At 58.4% G+C, this 18,784-nt stretch overlaps 1 protein-coding gene across 9 annotated transcripts in view; it reads right to left on the bottom strand.

The window, feature by feature from the left end:
- Positions 1-9,329: 9,329 nt before the first annotated feature.
- LOC121015561 (Fc receptor-like protein 2) overlaps positions 9,330-18,784 on the bottom strand; it is a 149,912-nt gene continuing 140,457 nt past the window's right edge. For 5 of the 9 annotated variants that reach the window (XM_040452524.1, XM_040452521.1, XM_040452525.1 and 2 more), the window contains 7 exons: positions 18,233-18,310; positions 15,017-15,295; positions 14,470-14,586; positions 13,859-13,886; positions 12,826-12,908; positions 12,545-12,613; positions 9,330-10,458 (listed from right to left, as the gene is read on the bottom strand). In XM_040452524.1, coding sequence (XP_040308458.1) covers positions 10,304-10,458; positions 12,545-12,613; positions 12,826-12,908; positions 13,859-13,886; positions 14,470-14,586; positions 15,017-15,295; positions 18,233-18,310 — 809 coding nt within the window. In that variant the 3' untranslated portion in view covers positions 9,330-10,303. Of the gene's footprint in view, positions 10,459-12,544; positions 12,614-12,825; positions 12,909-13,858; positions 13,887-14,469; positions 14,587-15,016; positions 15,296-18,232; positions 18,512-18,784 lie in introns of all 9 variants that reach the window. The other 4 variants (XM_040452536.1, XM_040452523.1, XM_040452520.1 and 1 more) reach the window with 2 other exon arrangements.

Raw genomic sequence — 18,784 nt, 5'->3', positions numbered from 1 at the left:
TCTGAGTTGCTTGTATTTTCTTTTCTGATTTTCTACACTCATCCCTGAACATGATCCACTGGAAAATCCCGTCATATTTGGGTGGTGAGATCACTACATTTTGCGGAGAGAGGGTCCCTGAGGGAGAAACTACTAAGGACTCAGGGGGGCCTGGGGGAACCGGAGGGGCCACGGCCCCCTTCTTCCAGAGCCTGTGAGGACCTGCTGTCCCTGTGGACGAGGAGCCGTGCACGTCCTTCCGTTTGGGGCCACTCGTCCTGCTCCACAGCAGCGGCTCCTGTGTCGCCAGGGACCCGGAGCCAGCCCCGCCCTCCCCCCACCCCTCACTCACCCCGGCATGGGCAGGAGCAGGTGCACTATTGTGTGCCCGACTCCACAGTGATCACTTTTCTTCCATTTAATGTTTCAACCTGTCCCAAGCAGGCAGGTGCTCTCCCATGACCTGGGTCCTCCCGCAGTTCCCTGCAGAGGAAAACTTAAACCCGAGTCAATCTGGAAGGAGCCCCCCTTCCCAGAGATTCAGTGTCTGGAAGGCTCCGGTTTGGGAGAAGAGGCAGGTTACTCAGACGCCCAGGTACCAGAAGCTCCTCTCCTGCCCCTACCTCAGCTCAGTTTTGAGAACGGGACGATCAGAGGGCTCCGAACTGGGGTGCAGAGGGCAGTTGGCCGCTTTACGAGGTCACTCGCCACCAGGCCGTGGCCTCTCATGCCACAGCAGCGGGAGGAGCAGAGCATTTCTGCTGGTGTGCTGGCTGCAGGGTCCCCGTGTCCCCTGTTTCTGCCTCTTGGAGCCGCAGACCAAGACCCCAGGCTGGGCCCGTGCCTGTGGTTGCTGGGAAGGACCGGAGGGGAAGACTGGGCCCGAGGGCACCTGGCAGCCCCTTCCCCAGCTGGACCCTGGGACACAACACCAAAAGAACCCACAAACGCGCCGCTAAAGGTCCCAGAGGCCAGAGTTCAGGGCTGTCAAGCAGCTGGAAGTTTGGAGGAAAAATCAGAAAGCGTGAGAATCTAGAGGGACTGAGACCCCAAATCAGAAAGCAATGTGTCAACCCCCTGCCTGGCAGCTAAAGAGTTCCCACAAGAGGGAGACCCTGGGGACCCGGTGAAAAGAACAGCACAGCAGAGAGGGACCTCTTACGGACAGATGGAGCCACGCAAACTGGAGCTTTTCTTTTTTTTTTTTTTGGTAATGTTTATTCATTTTTGAGAGACAGAGAAAGAGTAGGGGAGGGGCAGAGAGGGAGAGAGACACAGAATCGGAAACAGGCTCCAGGCTCCGAGCCATCAGCCCAGAGCCCGACGCGGGGCTCGAACTCCCGGACCGCGAGATCATGACCTGAGCTGAAGTCGGACGCTTAACCGACTGAGCCGCCCAGGCGCCCCGGGCACCGGGAGTTTGAAGAGGATCGGAGATCCTGGCGGGAAGGCCTGTGCTTGTGGTGTCAGCGACACCCGGTGGCGCGAGGCGGAACTGCAGCCCCGCTGACCGGTCCCTCCTGGATACGCTCCCCTTTCTTGGGAAGGAGTCTTGACACGGGGTGACCAGCCGTCCCTCGTCTCTGCTGTCCCGTCTGTGTGCACTGCGGCTCTCCGGCCTCTGGAAGCAACTGTATGGAGAGAAGTGGGCGCCATGTGCCTTTTAGAGGAAGTTTCCAGTTAGGCGTTTCCAAGAACCACGGTGGTCCCGCGATGCACGCGGCGTGGCTGGAGTCGCGCCGACTGATGTTTTGGGGAATCAACGCCCTGCCAGCAGAAGGGCTTAACCAGCATCTGAGCAGACGCCCACGGCGCCCGTCCGGCAGGCTCCCATCGGAAGCTGACCCTCTGGGGAACGGGGCTGGAGCTCTCCTGCCCGGCGGCCAAGTGCATGATGTCAGGGCGTGAGAGCGCCGCGCTACCGTGTCTGGAAGCGGCACCGACGCTCTGGGGACCTTTTTACAATGAGACGTTGAGCCCGGGCGCCGGCACTCTGACCAAATAGGGCAAAGAAACTGACGTGCCTCTGTGTCAGCGAAACTCTGGCCCGTCACCACGGTGCCACCTTTTCACCATCACGGTTGGCAAAACACGTGTTCACCGACGGGCGTGGGCTCCTGAGCCCTGCTGGCCTCTTGCCCCCGGCTGGAAGAAAGCCGCGCGGGTCTGCTCCGGACCCGGCTGCCTCACGTGGGACACAAGGGCAAGTCTGTCACCTTGTGCCCGGTTGTCGCCCGAAGGCCGGGCAGAGGCCGGCGCTCCCACCTTCCCCAGCGGCTCTCTTTCCGGATGCTTCTGGGCTTTGAGGGTGAGTGCTTGCTGCCCTCCCTCCCTTCCAGTGCCGGCACGCTCCCGGTAGGACTGGAGAGGCCCCTCGTGGAGGACTGTCGTCCCTGTGGGCCGAGGCCACCGGCTGCTGTCCCTGCAGACGCCCGTACGCACCATTCTGCCCCGTCAGGCAGCTTTCCGCCCGTCCAGAGCTCTGCCGAGGGCCCTTCCGCCGTCGCATGTAGCTGGCCAGACGGGAGCCACGGTCCGGTTGTGGGCGGCAGACTGTGCCAGGGGCTCTGTTACCCAGAGCCAGACTTGGTTTGAAACGCTCAGTTTCGACTGTTGCGTATCTGCTTGGTGTGTATTTTTCTCAAGCTTCGCCTCCTTCGTTCGTGCTTATTGGGAGGAAAGTGTTGCTCTGAAGCCAGGTGCTTATCGTCACCAGCCCTTTGAGAAAACACTGTTGGCGATAAAGCCTGCCTCACTCACTGGCCACACAGCCGCCACGCGTCCTGCTGTGTGCTGGTCCCTTGAGCCTTGCACCTGTCGTGTTTCCGTGTCCCTGCGAGGGTGCCTGTGCAATCCGTCCCCACCACACGGGGTCACTGGCAGTCAAGGGCCTCATGTAAAGGACAGAACTGTTCTTTTCCTTCTGAAGCTGGTGACCTCGTGAAAGTGGCCCAGGCCCAGTGGGACCGAGAGTCTCAGGAGTGTCTGGGGGTCTGACCAGCCTCCTTGTGAGCTATCTCGGCCCCTCCTTCCCTCCCACGGGGCCCCCGGCCCAACTTCCCTCCTTTTTCTGAAGGCAGCTTTCACCAGCCACTTAAATGTGGGTTTCCTCCTCCCTTGTCCCTGACTTTGGACTAAGCTCCTTTGTGCTTGGATATTCCTGGGCCTCCTTCAGGGTTTTACTGGTTTTTCATCTGGGGACAGAGACGAGGGGCACAAAATAGGCAAGTTACACAATTCAAGAACTCCTGGGACGCCTGGGTGGCTCCATCGGTTAAGCGTCCAACTCTTGGTTTCAGCCCAGGTCATGATCTCACGGTTCGTGGGTTCGAGCCCCGTGTCAGGCTCTGTGCTGACGGTGCGGAGCCTGCTTGGGAGTCTCTCTCTCTCTCTGCCCCTCCCCTGCTCATGCTCTCTCTCTCTCTCTCTCTCTCTCTCAAAATAAATAAAAATAGTAAAAATAAATTTTAAAAAATAAAATGCTTAAGAAAATTCAAGAACTCCTATAGATGTGACCTGAGGCTTACCAGCAGCTGAGAGTTTTTGTGCAAACCACACAGGCAGCGGCTCTGGGGGGGCTTCCAGGGGGACGGAGGGGAGACCGGGGGGGGGGAGGTGGTGGCCAAAACCTCCGGTGTCCTTCTCCAGTGCTGGTGGGAGCTGGGATCAGTCAGGTCTTGTTTAGGTATGAAATAGGAAGTTTCTGCAATAAGAACCCTGTGTTAGGTTTAGTTTAAAAAAATTTTTTTTTTAATGTTTATTTATTTTTGAGAGAGACAGAGACAGAGCATGAGTGGGGGAGGGGCAGAGAGAGAGGGAGACACAGAATCGGAAGCAGGCTCCAGGCTCCGAGCTGTCAGCCCAGAGCCTGACGCGGGGCTTGAACTCGTGAGCCGTGAGATCATGACCTGAGCCAAAGTCGGACGCTCAACCGACTGAGCCACCCACGTGCCCCTAGGTTTAGGTTTTAATTAAAAAAATTTCAGAAATCCCTAAAATTTTTGTTTTGCTGGAAGACAGCAGTGGAATCACTCCTCTGGCACGATGATCCTTCCAGCAAGTCCCCCGGCACCAGGCACTGGGGCCGTTTGACGAGCAAGCTGCCGAATCATTTGTGCAGACCTCGTTCGTTTTCCAAATCAGCTCTAACTTTTACCTAATTGGCTTCTTAGGACTTCACAAACTTATCTAAACATCTCACCCTTTACACTATTGGAACACCAAGGTTTGAATGTGTATGATTCTGTAAAAACAAAGGAAGCATCCCTGCATTGGGGGGGGGGGCGGTCTTCTATTTCTGTGGGTCGTTAGGAGTTTGAGGCGGGAACAAAACGAAAACCAAAATCAAAACCAAAGCGCAAACAAACCAAAGATTTTTCCTTTTTCTTTAAGTCTCGATAGCAGGGACTTTCCTGGTGACGAGTGGTCTTGGCCGCCTGGGGCCGCTGGGTCAGCCGGGTTCTCCGGGGGAACAGAGCCAACGGTCCAGGCAGACCCACCGCCAGAGGGGAAGAGTCGCCTTGTGAGGGTTGGCTCGCCAGACGCCGAGGCTGGGGAGTCCCCGTCGGCGGGACTGGGGGTGGGAGAAGGCGGGCGCCCCACTCGAGGACGGGTGGATGTGCCCTCCGTCCCCCGTTTCTACTTCTGGTGGGGCCTCAACCGATTGGCTGATGCCATCGGCGGTGGTGAGGGTGATTTTCGCTCCGTCTACGGATGCAAGTGCTGTCTTCTTCTGGGGACGCCCTCGCAGACGCACGTGGGGTTAAGGCTGTGCCAGTTCTCCGGGCCTCGCTCGGCTCAGTCAAGTGGACGCAGAAAGCTAACCATCACGGCCGCCATCGGGCCGGGGGGCTTAAACCGCACGCACCCCGTGGGTGCGGGGGCTCTGGGCTCATCCCCTAAGTGGCTGGCGGAGGCTCGGGGGCCTTCACCGGGCCTCCCCGGGTTGCCCATCCCTCGCCCACGCCATTTCTCCCAACCACTTTCTTCACGTTGGCCACAGACGACAGACCAGACCAGAAGAAATGTGGACAAACCGAGTGTCCCGGGGGGCGAGTCTGGGCACCGGATCCCACCGTCCTGCCTCCGTCACAGACACCCCAGCCTGGGACCCAGGCTGCCCAGCAGTGCTCTCGTTTGTCGCCGCGGCGACACGTGCAGGGGCCGGCCAGCACGTGCACACAGGCCCAGCCCGGACACAAAGAGCTTGAGAGCTCCCGGGTTGTCCTGAGGCAGGAGACCACACGGTCCTCCCCGCGGGCCCGTCCCCTTGGCAGGGCTGAGCCCCCCGGGGCAGGACAGGCCCTCGTCACGGGGTGCCGGCCGCAGTGGCCTGGTGGCCCCGCGCCCGCCCCGTCCGGTCCCTCCTTGGGTTTCGGAGAGGCCTTTCTGGGCCCGTGCGGTCGGGACAACGTGACCGGGCTTTGGCCGAGCCTTTGTCGTTGTGTGTGTGTCCTTGAGCCGGAAGAGGAGGGAGACCGACTTTCGTCACCCCCAGGGCCGTTTGTCATTTTAATAAAGGTGACAGGTGCACTGGCATCATTGCAGTGCCCCCGCCCCGTGATAAATGTGATCACAGGCGATGGTGCTGTAGCTGCTGCTTGAGGAGCCCCTCCACGCGCCCGGCCCGCTGCGAACACCAGTCCTGCATCGCTCCCAGGCTGCTCCGGGAGACCCCGCGCCACCTGCCCGTTCCATGGTCAGCGCCTCGGAGCAGGCCTTGAACTTCGCCCAAAGGCAGGCCTCCTTCAACTTAAAAGCGTACATTCCTTTCAGCGCGTGGTCTGGGAGTCTCGGCAAGTATACACAATCACGGAACCCCCCCACCTCGCGGTCAGGAGAGACCATTCCACCCCTGCCACGAGCTCCCCCGTGCGCACCGTGGGGAACCCTCCCCCCACCCCGCCAACTCGGGCAGCCGCCGACCTGTCCGCTGCCCCTTGCGAGGACATCGCGAAGACGGGGCGCGCCGCCTCCAGGGTGTGGAAATGGCCTCTTTCGCTCGCTGGGACGCGTCCCGGGTTCAGGCCCCCTGGTCACACCTGCCGGGAGTTTGGTCCGTTCAGGGCCGCGTGGGATTCCGCCGTGTGCCGTTTGCTCCTTCCATTTATGAGTTTACCGCATCGGGGATATTTGTTTGCGTTGTCTCCAGTTTTTGGTGACTGTAATCAAAACTGCTAAAACCATCCGCGTGCCGGTTTGGGGTGCGAACGGTAGTTTTCATTTCCCTCGGGCGAGTACACAGGGGGCCGGACGGCGGGCTGGTGCAGTAAGTGTGGGTTTAACTTTATGGGAAACGGCCAAACTGAGAAAACTTTTTTTTTTGTTTTTACAATTTGTACATCTTCGTGCTCACCGCAACCGTTTGGGGCAGGTGCTCTCGTGGTCCCGCTCTCCAGGAGAGGGCACTCAGCCCCCCCGGGCCAGGCGGCCTGCCCAGGGCGCACGCCGGCCCCGCGGCAGGTCTGGGGAGCTTGGCCTCAGCCCTCCGGCCCGATGCCATCGCGTCTCGCTCACTGGCGTCTGTCGCTCTCACGCTGCCGCCTTCCCCCGCCTTCCCTCCTCACGCGGGCTGGCCCGGCCCCGCCCTCCTCGGGCCCCTTGTCCGTCAGCGTGCCCACCAGCCGAGCCCCCGGTGGGTCCTCTCTCTCCTCCTGGCCTTGATCTTTCCTGCTGCCGGGGGCCGCGAACCCGGGAGCTGCAGGTGCGCCGGGCACCGACGCGAGGCCCTCCTCGCTTTTGTCAGTCAGAGCCCCCAGAGAATGCATCTGGAGAAGTCACTCCTTCGCTTCTATTTCTCTGGAAAATGACCAGATAGCCCCCAAATCACGGAAGTCCATTCCCGAAGCGCTGAGCATATCCATTCCTCCGCCTCCTCCCTGATCACCCTGCTCTCGCGTTAGAAAGGACGCCGAAGTGCTCGTTTCGGCAGCACGTCTAAGAAAAGGACACCGGGTCATCTTCCACCGTTTTCTCTGGAGCATCTTTGAGGCAGTTCAGCAGCTGCTTCCTCGTAACGATGAAGCAATAAAGGCAAACGAAACCGCAAGCACGGGCGCCTCACCGCCTGCTCCCGAGAACACCTGCTCCGTGTGTACATAAACGGTGTCCCCACCTGTAATCCAGTCAAGCAGCTGTCGCTACTTTTCCTGTTTTGCGGATGAGGTAACCAGAGCCCGGGGAGGCCAGACGGGGAGCGGTAGGACCCTCGGACTCCAGGTCGCCCGTGCTTCACAAACGCCTCTGTCCACACGGGACGGGTGACCCGTGAAGCCTGCCGGGGACGTTGGTCAGGTAGCGAAGAGTGTGGGCACTTCTGGCTCCAACTGACCGATGCATGGCCTCGGGCAAGTGGGGTACTCTCAGCCTCAGTTTCCCCATCTGTAAAAGGGACGCTGATGAGTACTTGTTGCACGGACTTCCTGGGAGGGTCGCATGATTGATGCAGAACGCGCTACCTGGTGCTCATGAATAATAAATAGTAGCTGCTTCTGTGAGTTAGGTCTCTGTTGGGCGGGCAGTACTAACCAGTACTAACCTGAGAGGACGGGAGCGACCATGAGGCTGGCTAGCTGAAATAGAAGAGGTTAAATCGGGAGACGGGGTGCAGGTCAGCGCACTGTCACAGAGGAAGACGGACCTCGGGGAGGCACAGAAAGCACAACAAAGAGAAAGCAGCTGTGACCCGGGAGCGGTCGACATTCTCTTAACCCCAAACGTGAGGGAGGCCAGGCAGGCACCCGTCCTGTTCGAGGAGACCCCCCCCCCAAATGAGGATTCGTTGTTCTGAGCTGACTGAGGAAAACCCCCAAAGGTCTAGTGGAGGCAAGAGGCCACCGTTATGATCAGGGTGGCGGTTTTCGTGTGGCAATTTGACCGGGCCACAGGGTGCCCGGATATTTGGACGTTGTTCTGGGCGTGTCTGTGAGGGTGTTTCTGGAAGAGGTTAACATCTGGATCGGCTGGAGTGAAGCAGATTGTTCTCCTGAGTGTGGGTGGGCCTCGCCCAATCAGGCGAAGGCCCGGCTGGGACACAGAGAGCTGAGCCTCCTCCGAGTGAGAGGACAACTTCTCTTGCCTGACCCGCTCCGAGTGCGGGCATCAGGCTCCTTCCTGCCTCGGACTCCGACTGAAATGTCGGCTCCTCCGGGCTCTCGAACCCGCTGGCCTTTGGCCTGAAACCATACCAGCTGTGAGTGCTCGGTCTGCCAACTGCCAATCTCGGGACTTGTCAGCCCCCATAGCCCCACGAGCCAGTTCCTGACAGCAAATGAACACCTATGTCTCTGCATCTCCCTCTGGTTCTGTTTCTCTGGAGAAACAACTAGGAAAGCCGAGGCGAGAGAGCCCAGCGGGCCGGCCGGCCGCCTGTTCTCCGGGCTGGAACCCGCGGCAGCCGGCCCCAGGGACAGCCTCCGCCTCCAGAGCAGACCCGGGATCCGACTGGGCCGGGGGGAAGGAGGAAGGGAACAGATCCCCAGGCCGTGCACAGGGCCCCGGTAAAGATGTATCGTCACCCGCTAACTGGGGAAGCCTGAGGGGTGCTCGGGGAAAATCCCAGGGTTTCCCTAGCTTCTTGTTGGGCCCGTCGTGCTCACCCTCGAGGCCCGCAGCCGGTCAGGGGTGAGGTGGGCCGAAGGAGTATCGGTGCCGACCCCACCGCTGCAGGGTGCTCCCCCAGACCCCACGTTCGACCTCTGTGCGGCCTCCTCCCGGGAGCTCCCGGGCACTGGGGTTTTGTCCCTCGACACTCCAGCTCCAAAGCAGGTCAGAAGGGCAAACGTGTCAGAGGCCACTCCAGGTCCCTCGGCACCTGAAGCCGAGAGCCCCTCTCTGCCCCGCTCCCCTCCGCAAGTCACTTCGTCTGAATTCCCTGCCACGCGAGCCTGAGACCCCGCCCGGGCGCCGCCTCCCCCCGCCCCTCCACGCGAGCCCCGCCCCTCCAATGCCCGCGGCAGGTGCTCCCATGGTGGGAGCCAACTGTTCCACCAGGAAAGCCTCAGGGAGGAGCGACGGGGAAGGGAAATGTTTTCACTGCAAAATCCCCGGCCCGCCTCCTCCAGGTCTTGCTGGGCTCCCTCCTGAGCCCATGGTGGCGGGAGGGGTGCCGGCCCAGGCGGCGCCCCTCAACCGACACCCGGGGTCCGACGCGCTCCGCGCTCCGGGCTCCACCCTCAATGTTTTAGTTAAAAAAAATGAAATCTCAGAAAAGTTAACAGAATGATACAACCGATGCCGTATGCCCTTCTCTGCATTCACCAGTTTGGGTTTTTGCCACGTTTGTGCTCTCTCCGTACACACACACGCACACACAAATGCACACTAAGACAGACACACGCTAACACAGACGCTAACATGCACATGAAAAAATGTTTACTGAATCACTTCAAGGCATTTCAGATATTTTCAAATATTCTTAAAGTAATGCCAGGTTATTGATTCAATAGTATCAGTAATATACAGTTCATATTCAGTTTTCCCTAACTGCCTCCGAAGTTTCTCCTGCGGCTTTTTCTTGACCCAGAACCTGGTCGAGGTTCCCACCTGTCGGGCCTCCTCCGTCCCCCCGATGCTCTGAGGTGCCTCTGTCGGAATGTGCAGGTCTCCTCACGGGGATCAGGGCGAGCCTCCGGACAGGAGCTCTGTGCAGGTGAGACGCGTTCCTGCACCCAGACCGGAGGGCTCACGGGAAGGGGATGTGAGCCCACCGGCAGGGGTGTGGGTCCGCATGCAGGGGAGAAGCTCTCCTGCTGTCAGGGGCTGGCCTTAACGTCCCAGGCAGACGGGGGGCATGAAATGCAGCCCCATGGTGTGGAGGTCCACAGCCAGCTGCTCCCGTCCCCACTTGGTAGAGTCCCACGGTAGCCCCACCAGACGGAAGAGCACTGAAGAAAGGAGCTGCAGGGGAGCAGGTGTCCGGGGGAGGGGGCGGGTGTCCAGGGGGAGCAGGTGTCTATGGTGGAGGTCTCTACAGGTGACGGGTGTCCACAGGAAGGGGGCAGGTGGCCTCCTCGAAGTCCAGGAGCAGGCTCCACTAGGAGTGGCTGGCGTGTGCATGGGAGTGGGACCCAGAACAGGGACCGTGGCTGAAGCCCGCTAAGGAAGCCAGGGGACGGGATGGCCCCGGGGGGGAGCAACGCGTCACCAGACAGAGAGACCGCGAGGCGCACGGGCTGTCACTTGGGGAACGGCAGCGTCCCGTGGTCCCGTGCTCTGGTCACACCGAGGGCAGAGGCCAGGGGACGGGGCCTGGACCCGTTCAAGTCACCCCGTGCCGATGTCCTTGCCCCCAGGATGGCTTGGGACACGGGGCGTGTGTGTGGACTCAGCTTTGAGGAGCCACGCAGGCCGAGGGGCATGCCACCTTCACCTGGGAGTAGATGACAGACGAGCCCGGGGGGTCGGAAGGCCGGTGGCTGGCGGCCTGGCCGTGGGAGGGCAGGTGGGTCCGGAGGAGCCCTAACACGGAGTCCGAGTTTGCTGAGGGAGAAAGAGCACTGCTCAGCCGGGCAAGGAGGCCCAGAGCTCCCCGCGCCCCAGCCCCCGTGTCCCCGTGTCCCCGTCCCACCCTGGCGCCTCTCCCCACCCACGCGGCAGCCGCCCTGTACCGCAGGGGCCCTCTCCTGAGCCCTTCGCCTCTGGCCGGGCCCGGCCCCTCCTCGGCCTCACTTCCCACTCTGCTCCCCACGCCGCTCCCCGGGAGCCCGCGAGCAGGAACCTCCCTCTAATCTTGTTAGTGCTTTGAGCGCAGACCCCTGACCGAGCGGGGCGCTGTGCCCCTCTGTGGCCTCGGACGGGTCGCCGCCACTTCTGCCCTGGTGGTCTCGTCCACGGGGTGGGAGTGATAACGTCACCCGCCTCCGGGGTTACTGTGACCTCGCGTGAGCTCATGTGTGTGTGCGTCTGTCATGTGTCGCGTGTTTGCTGTGTGCCAGGTACGGTGCAGACGCACACGTGTGCACGTTTATGGCGTATTCACGTTTAGCACTTAAAACTACTTGGCACACAGGGACTTCGGAACACACGTGGATGTGATGTCAGACGTTATCATCACTTGTACACGGTCTTAAGCCGGAACGGAATAGGGCAGTCTGCAAGCAGGCTCTGTCCTTGTGGCTCGGTGTGGCCCTCCAGGCTTCCTGGAGCTGCACGTGACCCTCTAGGCTTCCTGGAGCCACACCGAGGAGCAGAGCTCATTTGGGGCTGGGACTCTGGAGACAGACCGTTCAGTGATGCACTTGCTTTGCGACTTTGGGCCAGTCGTTTCAGATCCTCTGCCTTGGTTCCCTCGTTTCCAAGATTGAGTAAGACAGTACTCGCCTCAAAGGGGGTTGTGAGCGTGTGTGACTCCATGTGTTACAGGTGCGCCGTTGAACCAAGAATGGGCACAAACACGGTTCATCTGACTTTATACAAGAGGATCGGAAAACCAGAGAGGGAAGCAGAATGGCTAGAGTCACACAGCACTCTTCACGGGGCGCAGCTGGGAGCGGGTTGTCTCCCTGACGCCGGAGGGGTTGGGCTGGGACCGGTCCTGGCAGACCACTCACGAGCGGGCAATGACACAGCCAGACCACCAGCAGTCAGTCACCCTCAAAGCTGCCGTAATGGCATTTCCACATCTGCTCTCTCACCCCTATGAGACAGCGTGGGGGTGCAGAATAATGCCCCCAAGATGTCCATGTCCTGATTCCCGGAACCTGTGAGTGTGTGACCTTACAAAAAGGGACTCTGCAGATGTGATTAAGATTAAGGATCGGGCCGCCTGGGGGGCTCCGTCGGTTAAGCGTCAGACCTCAGCTCAGGTCATGATCTCGAGGTTCATGGGTTCGAGCCCCGTGTCAGGCTCTGTGCTGACAGCTTGGAGCCTGGAGCCTGCTTGGGATTCTGTGTCTCCCTCTCTCTCTGCCCCTCCCCTGCTCATGTTCTCTCTCTCCCTCTCTCTCTCTCTCTCAAAATAAATAAACATAAAAAAAAAAAAAGATTAGGGGGAAATGATTCTGAATTAATCCAGGTGGGATTTTGAGAACTTTAAATCAGAGAACGTTTCCCAGCTGCACTCAGAGGGAGACCTGACTTGGGACAAAAGGTCAGAGATGTAGCACTTTGAAGACCGGGGAGGGGGTGTCCTTGAGAAGCAGGAAAGGGTCAGGAAATACTTTCACCCCCGGGGCCTCCAGAAAGGAGCGCGGCCCAGGGAGACGCCGGTCTGACTTCTCCTTCCCCCGACCCCCCACCCCTCCGGAGCTCGTGGCCATTTGCCATGTCAGCAGTAGAAATCGGACAGAGGCAGGACAGGGAGGGTAGCCCTGTGTCCCGTGACAGCTGCGAGTGCAGAAGCCCTGATGGCGTAGCCGGTCCTCAGGCCATCCCGCGGCGTCCGTGGTGAATGGCAGAGCGGCACCGCACGGTGGGCCCGGGGACCCCAGCAGGGCAGGCGGGCGCAAGTGAGGGCGACCCTGCGTGAGGGCGGCTCCACGCCCGGTCTGCCCCAGACCTGCCCGAAGGACGGAGGCGGGGCCGCGCGCGGCCAGCGCCGTCAAAGCCCAGGGTCCCCAGGTCTTACCTGCAGGTTTGCTCCCCTGCGGAATCCTCCGGACTTCCGAGTACACAACTTCTCCTCCTTTAGGATTTACTGGAATGGAAAGAGATTGCAGTTTGAGAGACTGCAAGGCTCTTGCCTCTGGTCTGAGTTACTTCCTCCTCCCCCAGCTGGAGTTCGCTCTCTGCAGGGACACGTGTCCCCCGGGGCGTCCGCACGGCCCCCCCCCACCCCATCCTCTCCTGCCCCACCCCTGCCGGACCAGCCCCGGCTCGCTGCCCAAACAGGGGCACCTCGCTCCTCACCATTGCTGTATACTGGCTGCAGTTCCAGCCAGGCTGGTGCATTGCGGTAGACGGGCTCTCGGACGTCGGAGTCTGCAGGGCTCCTGTGGGACAGAAACAGCCGTGTCTCCCGGGAGCCCCGATGAAGGAGCCAACGTAATAATCGTGCCCCGTTGGCAGGTCTTTGCGTGAGGTGGCTGCCAAGCCCGGAGACGCAGCCGAACGCGTCCCGGGTGGTGGGCTGCTATGAACGAGTACGTTACAAATCGCAACATGTTCCCGGACGTGGTGGGCACGTGACACCACCAGGCACTGTGCTAATGCTTGTGACAGTATCAGGGCGATTCTATTATTATCCTTCTCTTATCGATGGAGAAAACGGTGGTTCTGAGAGAGAAAGCGACTCGCTCAAGACCGTGTGACTAGACACGGCAAACCAGAACCTGGCTCCAAAGCCTCCCCTCTCAGAGAGATCCGCATCTCAGAGGGATCAGTCATGGTGAGCGCTCAGAGGAACCCGCATGGTCAGGATGCTGCTGCCACGGGCTTGCCCGGAGAGGGTTTTGAGCTGTGGCCTGCCTCCCGAGGTCGCCGCTGGGATCCAAGACGGCAAAGCTTCTTCACCGGCACCGCGTCTGGCTGGCGGACCGCCTCTCTGGACGGCCAAGTCGCGCGGCTCCATCTCCTCGGCTGTGCCCACGGCAGGCGTGGGTTAGGTTGCTCACATTCAGAGATTTCCAGGCCGGCTGAGCTAAGATTAGCTTCGGGCACGGATGGATCCAGTGTTTACAGCGGTCACGCAGACAGCCAAGGCAACAGTGGTGCAGGGTGCAAGTTAATAAATAAAAAGGAACTGGCCCTTGACGCACGGAGGCCCAGGTAGCTAAGGTAGCAGTGAGTTGCTACCTGGGAATTGCCTTGACCTACGCCAAGGGAGACCACAGTGTGCAGACGGCACAACCTGTCTGCGTCCTCAGCGGTCACCAGACCCAGGTCAACTTTTATCCCCTGCGGGCATCTCCCGGAGCACACGAGATCATAGCCCGGGTCTTACCTGGAGGGGTCCGAGGTCGGCCTTCCTCCTGCAAAGGAAAGCAGAGCATTTGGAGCCACGGGAGGAGGGGGCCTTGCCCGGGAGCACGGCCGCAGGGAGGGGCAGGCACCAAGAGGCGGACCCTTCTCTGCTAAGCCCGAGGGAGGCGGCAGATGGCATGAAAATTCCTGAGCCCGGCTTCCAGAGGGGCCGAGTTGCAATGTGAAAGGGGCTCCGTAAAGAGCAACGCTCGACGGCTGCAGGGGGAAGCAGACCTGATGGGCTGTGACAACACTGCCTGTTGAGACACTCAGCAAGTCACGAGGCCCCACTGGGTTTCTGTCCCCACTCCTGTTTCTCGGTCTTCCTTCTCTTCCTCCCAATCCTTGGGGGCCTCGCAAGGGTGGAGAGGGGAGTGCACACAAGGGTATGGTGCTGGATAAACTCCTCTCCTCTGCGCATCTTCCACGCACTAGGGCTATTTGGGGAACTCTGTGTTTGTGAAGAGGAATTCCGGGGGACCAGGAGGGGAAGGGGGGACTGGGATGGTGGTGGGGGCAGCGGCTGAGTGATCAGCATGAGCCTGAGGGGACAGGACGGGGAGGGCAGGGGCTCCCGCAGAGGCGACCCACCTGCTTTCCTTGGGAGCCGGCAATACAACAGCAGGGCCACGACCCCAAAGCCCAGGGTGCTGAACAGCCCCCCGGTGACACCCGTAGCAATGGGGCCACTTCTGCTCCCGGTCAGCCCTGGAGAGGAGAGCCCACGCATGAGCTGGAGGGAGAGGCTCGTAGCCTTGACCTGCCCTGACACCTGGAGATGGTGCCCAGGCCTGGAGGAGGACGGGAAGAATCTGGGGAGCCAGGACTCCCGAGGCAGCAGCACAGGAGACAGCTCTTCTCTTTGAGAGGAAGCTCCTGTCTGCGGCTGGGGCAAGGGTGGGGGGCCAGGGTGGACAGAGCCCATCAGTGAGCGCTAAAGTCAACGATCCTCTCGGGCCTCCTGCTCCCACTCAGGTACCAGCACTCCAGAAACGCTTCAGAAAATGACAAGTTAGAGAACTCCCAGCTTTGCGCACCTGCCCCTGAGAACGTCCTGGTCAAACATCAGCAGGGGTACCAGAACATCCTTGGTGCAGGTATTCTGTCCACATCTGTGGCCTGGGAACAGGAAACTTACCTGACATGCTGAGTGGCACCGCCTCGCTGCGCCGGGCCCCCAGGCCGTTGTCGGCCTCGCAAGAGTAGTTTCCAGAATGTTCTGCGGTCAGAGAGAGGTTGAGGGACGCTCCTCCTCCAGAGGGGGCCGAGCTGTTCCCCAGGGGGACGTCCTCGTGATAAAACCGGTACCAGATGGGGGGAGAGCCCCTCTGGGCTTCGCAGCGAAGCTCCACCATGTCTCCCACCTTGGCCTGGGCCCCGGGCGCCCTGAGGGTGAGGGTGGGGTGCGACACTGGGACTGAGGGAGACAAAAGCCAATAGAAGTTCCTGCTTCTAATGTATCCATAAAGGAGCAGTAATTATAAACAAACAGCAGAAGTCAGATGTTGATCTTGGAAAACAGGCTGAAACTCATACGGCAGACAAAGCTAACAACCTTAATCTACAAATGCACAAAATACCCAATACAAGAGTGTGAAAGGGTACGAATCACTAAAAACTTTAAATAGCCAATGAACAATTACTTTCATTACTAATTAAATATGTACAAATAAAAACACCCATCAGATGGGCAAAACTTAAAAGGACAGACGATAGTGATAGAGTTATGGAGAAACAGGTGCCTTGAGATGCTCCAGGCGGGAACGCAAATTTGAGACACTTTCTTGCACGGCGATTTGGCCACACCTGCCAAGTTCAAAACGCACATCAACTTTGACCCAACAAATCTACCTCTAAGACTGCTTCCTTTAGGGATACTGACGTCAGATGTGCAAAGGTCTTTGTGCAAGGATTTCTATGCTAGAATTTTTATAATAGCTAAAAACTAGAGGTAGCCTAGTTGGCTGACTAAAGAAACACAAGAGAGAGCCAAGATCTATTTTTTTTTTAATTTTTTTTTTTTCAACGTTTATTTATTTTTGGGACAGAGAGAGACAGAGCATGAACGGGGGAGGGGCAGAGAGAGAGGGAGACACAGAACCGGAAACAGGCTCTAGGCTCCGAGCCATCAGCCCAGAGCCTGACGCGGGGCTCGAACTCACGGACCGTGAGATCATGACCTGGCTGAAGTCGGACGTTTAACCGACTGCGCCACCCAGGCGCCCCTAAGATCTATTTTTTAAACTAAAGCCAAGATGTATGTTTTAAGTGAAAAACGCAAGTTGCACCGTTATGTATAATTTGATGCTGTGAAAAATTTTATACTTTTATATTTATAATACATTTGAATACTTCTAGAAAAACGCCCATGAAACTATTAATAGCAGTTATATCTTGGAAGTACACCGACATAAAAGTGTGTGCCTGCAGGTGGAGACCTTCACTTTTTATGTTCTCCCTGCTGCACCGTCGGTTTTCTTACGAAGATTTATGTATCCCTTCAGACTAACGAATCGTTAACAACTCGAAAGTTGTGCTGAAACACGGCCATGAAGGATGAAGGAATGCCACGGTGGAGACCAGGGCAGGCCCACGGAAGCCCGGCTTTCCCATTGCTAGCTGTGTGCAGACTGCCTGCTTCCCACCTCTTGAGTCTCATCTTGCTCTCCTGCAAATTGGGGATAACGGCGGTTTATCTCCAAGATGAAATGGGATCTCGCATGCCAACTACTAAGCACAGGGCCAGGCACATGCAAAGGGTCAGTGAGGATGATGATGATGACAATGACAAGGACAATGATGGCGGCGGTGGTGGTGGTGGTGAGAAATCTCTCCCTTTCCCGCAGTTCTCTGTGATCGGTACCCCTGTCGCAGAGCTAAGACATAACTCACGGAGTCCAGGCAAGGAAGGAGTCCCTCGGGTGTGATGGCAGCAGCAGAAACAGCCTGCATCGTGTGAAGGAATCATAGAAACAAAGGCATGAAGGTGAGCAGAACGTCAGGAATACTGAGTGTGGCGGGTACGATGCGCGGTCCGCTGTGTCGTGAAGAGAGAGGGAGTGGCATTTAGCTCACGTTACACGCCTGCATGGTGGATCTGAGAGGTAAGTGTGTAAGAGTCTCTGAAGTTTCTCCTTTTGAATATCTCCTTCCAGAAAACTTTGAGTCCAAAATACTCCACAGTCACTGTGCACCAAAATCATAGAATTGTAGGGCTGGGGATGACCACAGTGGCCATCTAGTCTGATTTTCCCACTTTATGGGTGTGGAAATCGAGGTCAACATACGGGGAAATATGCTCGGCCAAGGTCATGCGGCTGGTCGCCTCCAGAGCTGAGACCAGAACGCTCACCTCTATGGCCCTTAGCATACTTGTGCTACCCTCCCCCGGGTCCCCCGGAACAGGAGGTTGGAGGTTCGGTCTGTAGGGCTGTCACAACTGGTTCAGAGCTCACAAGAAGCCATTTCCCTTTGGATTCAACACTGAATGGCAAGTGGTCGGAGGGCAGCATAGAGAACGGAGGGATTTGGTGGAGAGTGGCTCGTGGCATCCATGCTGTCCTGTTCTAACCTCTCTGTGCTGCTCTCCCGCGGCCCCACTGCTTTAAGATCCACTTTGTAAAAAAAAAAACAAAAATGTGGACTCGTTGTTCTCCTACAAGGCCACGCACAGAGCTAATGTTAATATGGAGTTTTAAATATGGAAGTCTGAGGCATATTTATATTCCTGGTAATAAAGAAGCATAATAATTGGGGCACCTGGGTGGCTCAGTCGGTTGGGAGGCCGACTTTGGCTCAGGTCATGATCTCGCGGTCCGTGAATTCGAGCCCCGCGTCGGGCTCTGTGCTGACAGCTCAGAGCCTGGAACCTGTTTCAGATTCTGTGTCTCCCTCTCTCTGACCCTCCCCCGTTCATGCTCTGTCTCTCTCTGTCTCAAAAATAAACATAAAAAAAAAAAAAAAAGAAGCATAAGAGTAAAGGCTTGGGGGGGGGGGTTCAAGGAGAGAAAAACCTGGACAAGGAACAGCCAAACCTGTTTCTGGAGCAGAGAGACCCATAGTCTCCCTTTGTAATCTTAACCACAGATCAGAATATAGTCTATGGTGTAAAAACCCTTTGCATTTTTAGTGAGGAGTTTCGATGCCACTGAGGAAGACCGCTTGGGCTGGGTGGCCAGGAAGGTCCAGGTTCTTGTAGGGGAAACCACAGGGAGGATCCTGGATGCACAGAGGGAGGTTGTGGCGGCAGGAAGTACTGGGGGCCCGAGCCGTCTCGGCAGCTGGGGGGAGGACCTCAGCTCCCCTCCAGGGGCTGGTCCTTGCCTGTGCTGCTGCTGGGGCAGGACGAACTCACCGATGACACTGAGTGGCACCACCTCACTGCGCTGAGCTCCCAGGCCATTGTCAGCCTCGCAGGAGTAGTTTCCAGAATGTTCTGTAGTCAGAGACAGGTAGAAAGACGTTCCTCCCCCAGAGGGGGCCGAGCTGCTCTCCAAGGGGACGTCCTCGCGATAAAACCGGTACAGGATGGGGGGAGAGCCCCTCTGGGCCTCGCAGCGAAGCTCCACCACGTCCCCCTCCACGGCCTGGGCCCTGGGCGTCCTGACAGTGAGGACGGGGCGGGACGCTGGGACTGAGGGAGGAAAGACAGTTAACCATCAGTACATGCTGTTTGAACATCTCCCTCCACAGGAAAGACGTTTCAAACCAGAAACTGTTTTCCTCGGTCTTTAGTGACCTTGTGACATTATCAGAGCCCAGTGATGATTTCCTCAGATCTGAGGACACAGTAAGATCCATGTGGTGCCGTATCCAGTTCAGAGGACTGGGATACACAGTCTCCAGTGTGTTTGGGGGCCTGAAGGCAAAGGTTACAGGGACTGCCGAGAAGTCAGGAGACAGTTGG

Source organism: Herpailurus yagouaroundi, unplaced genomic scaffold (genome assembly GCF_014898765.1).
Source record: "Herpailurus yagouaroundi ecotype Mexico unplaced genomic scaffold, PumYag 207, whole genome shotgun sequence".
In the NCBI taxonomy this organism is placed as follows: domain Eukaryota; kingdom Metazoa; phylum Chordata; class Mammalia; order Carnivora; family Felidae; genus Herpailurus; species Herpailurus yagouaroundi.
This window is presented reverse-complemented; position numbering and strand designations above follow the sequence as displayed.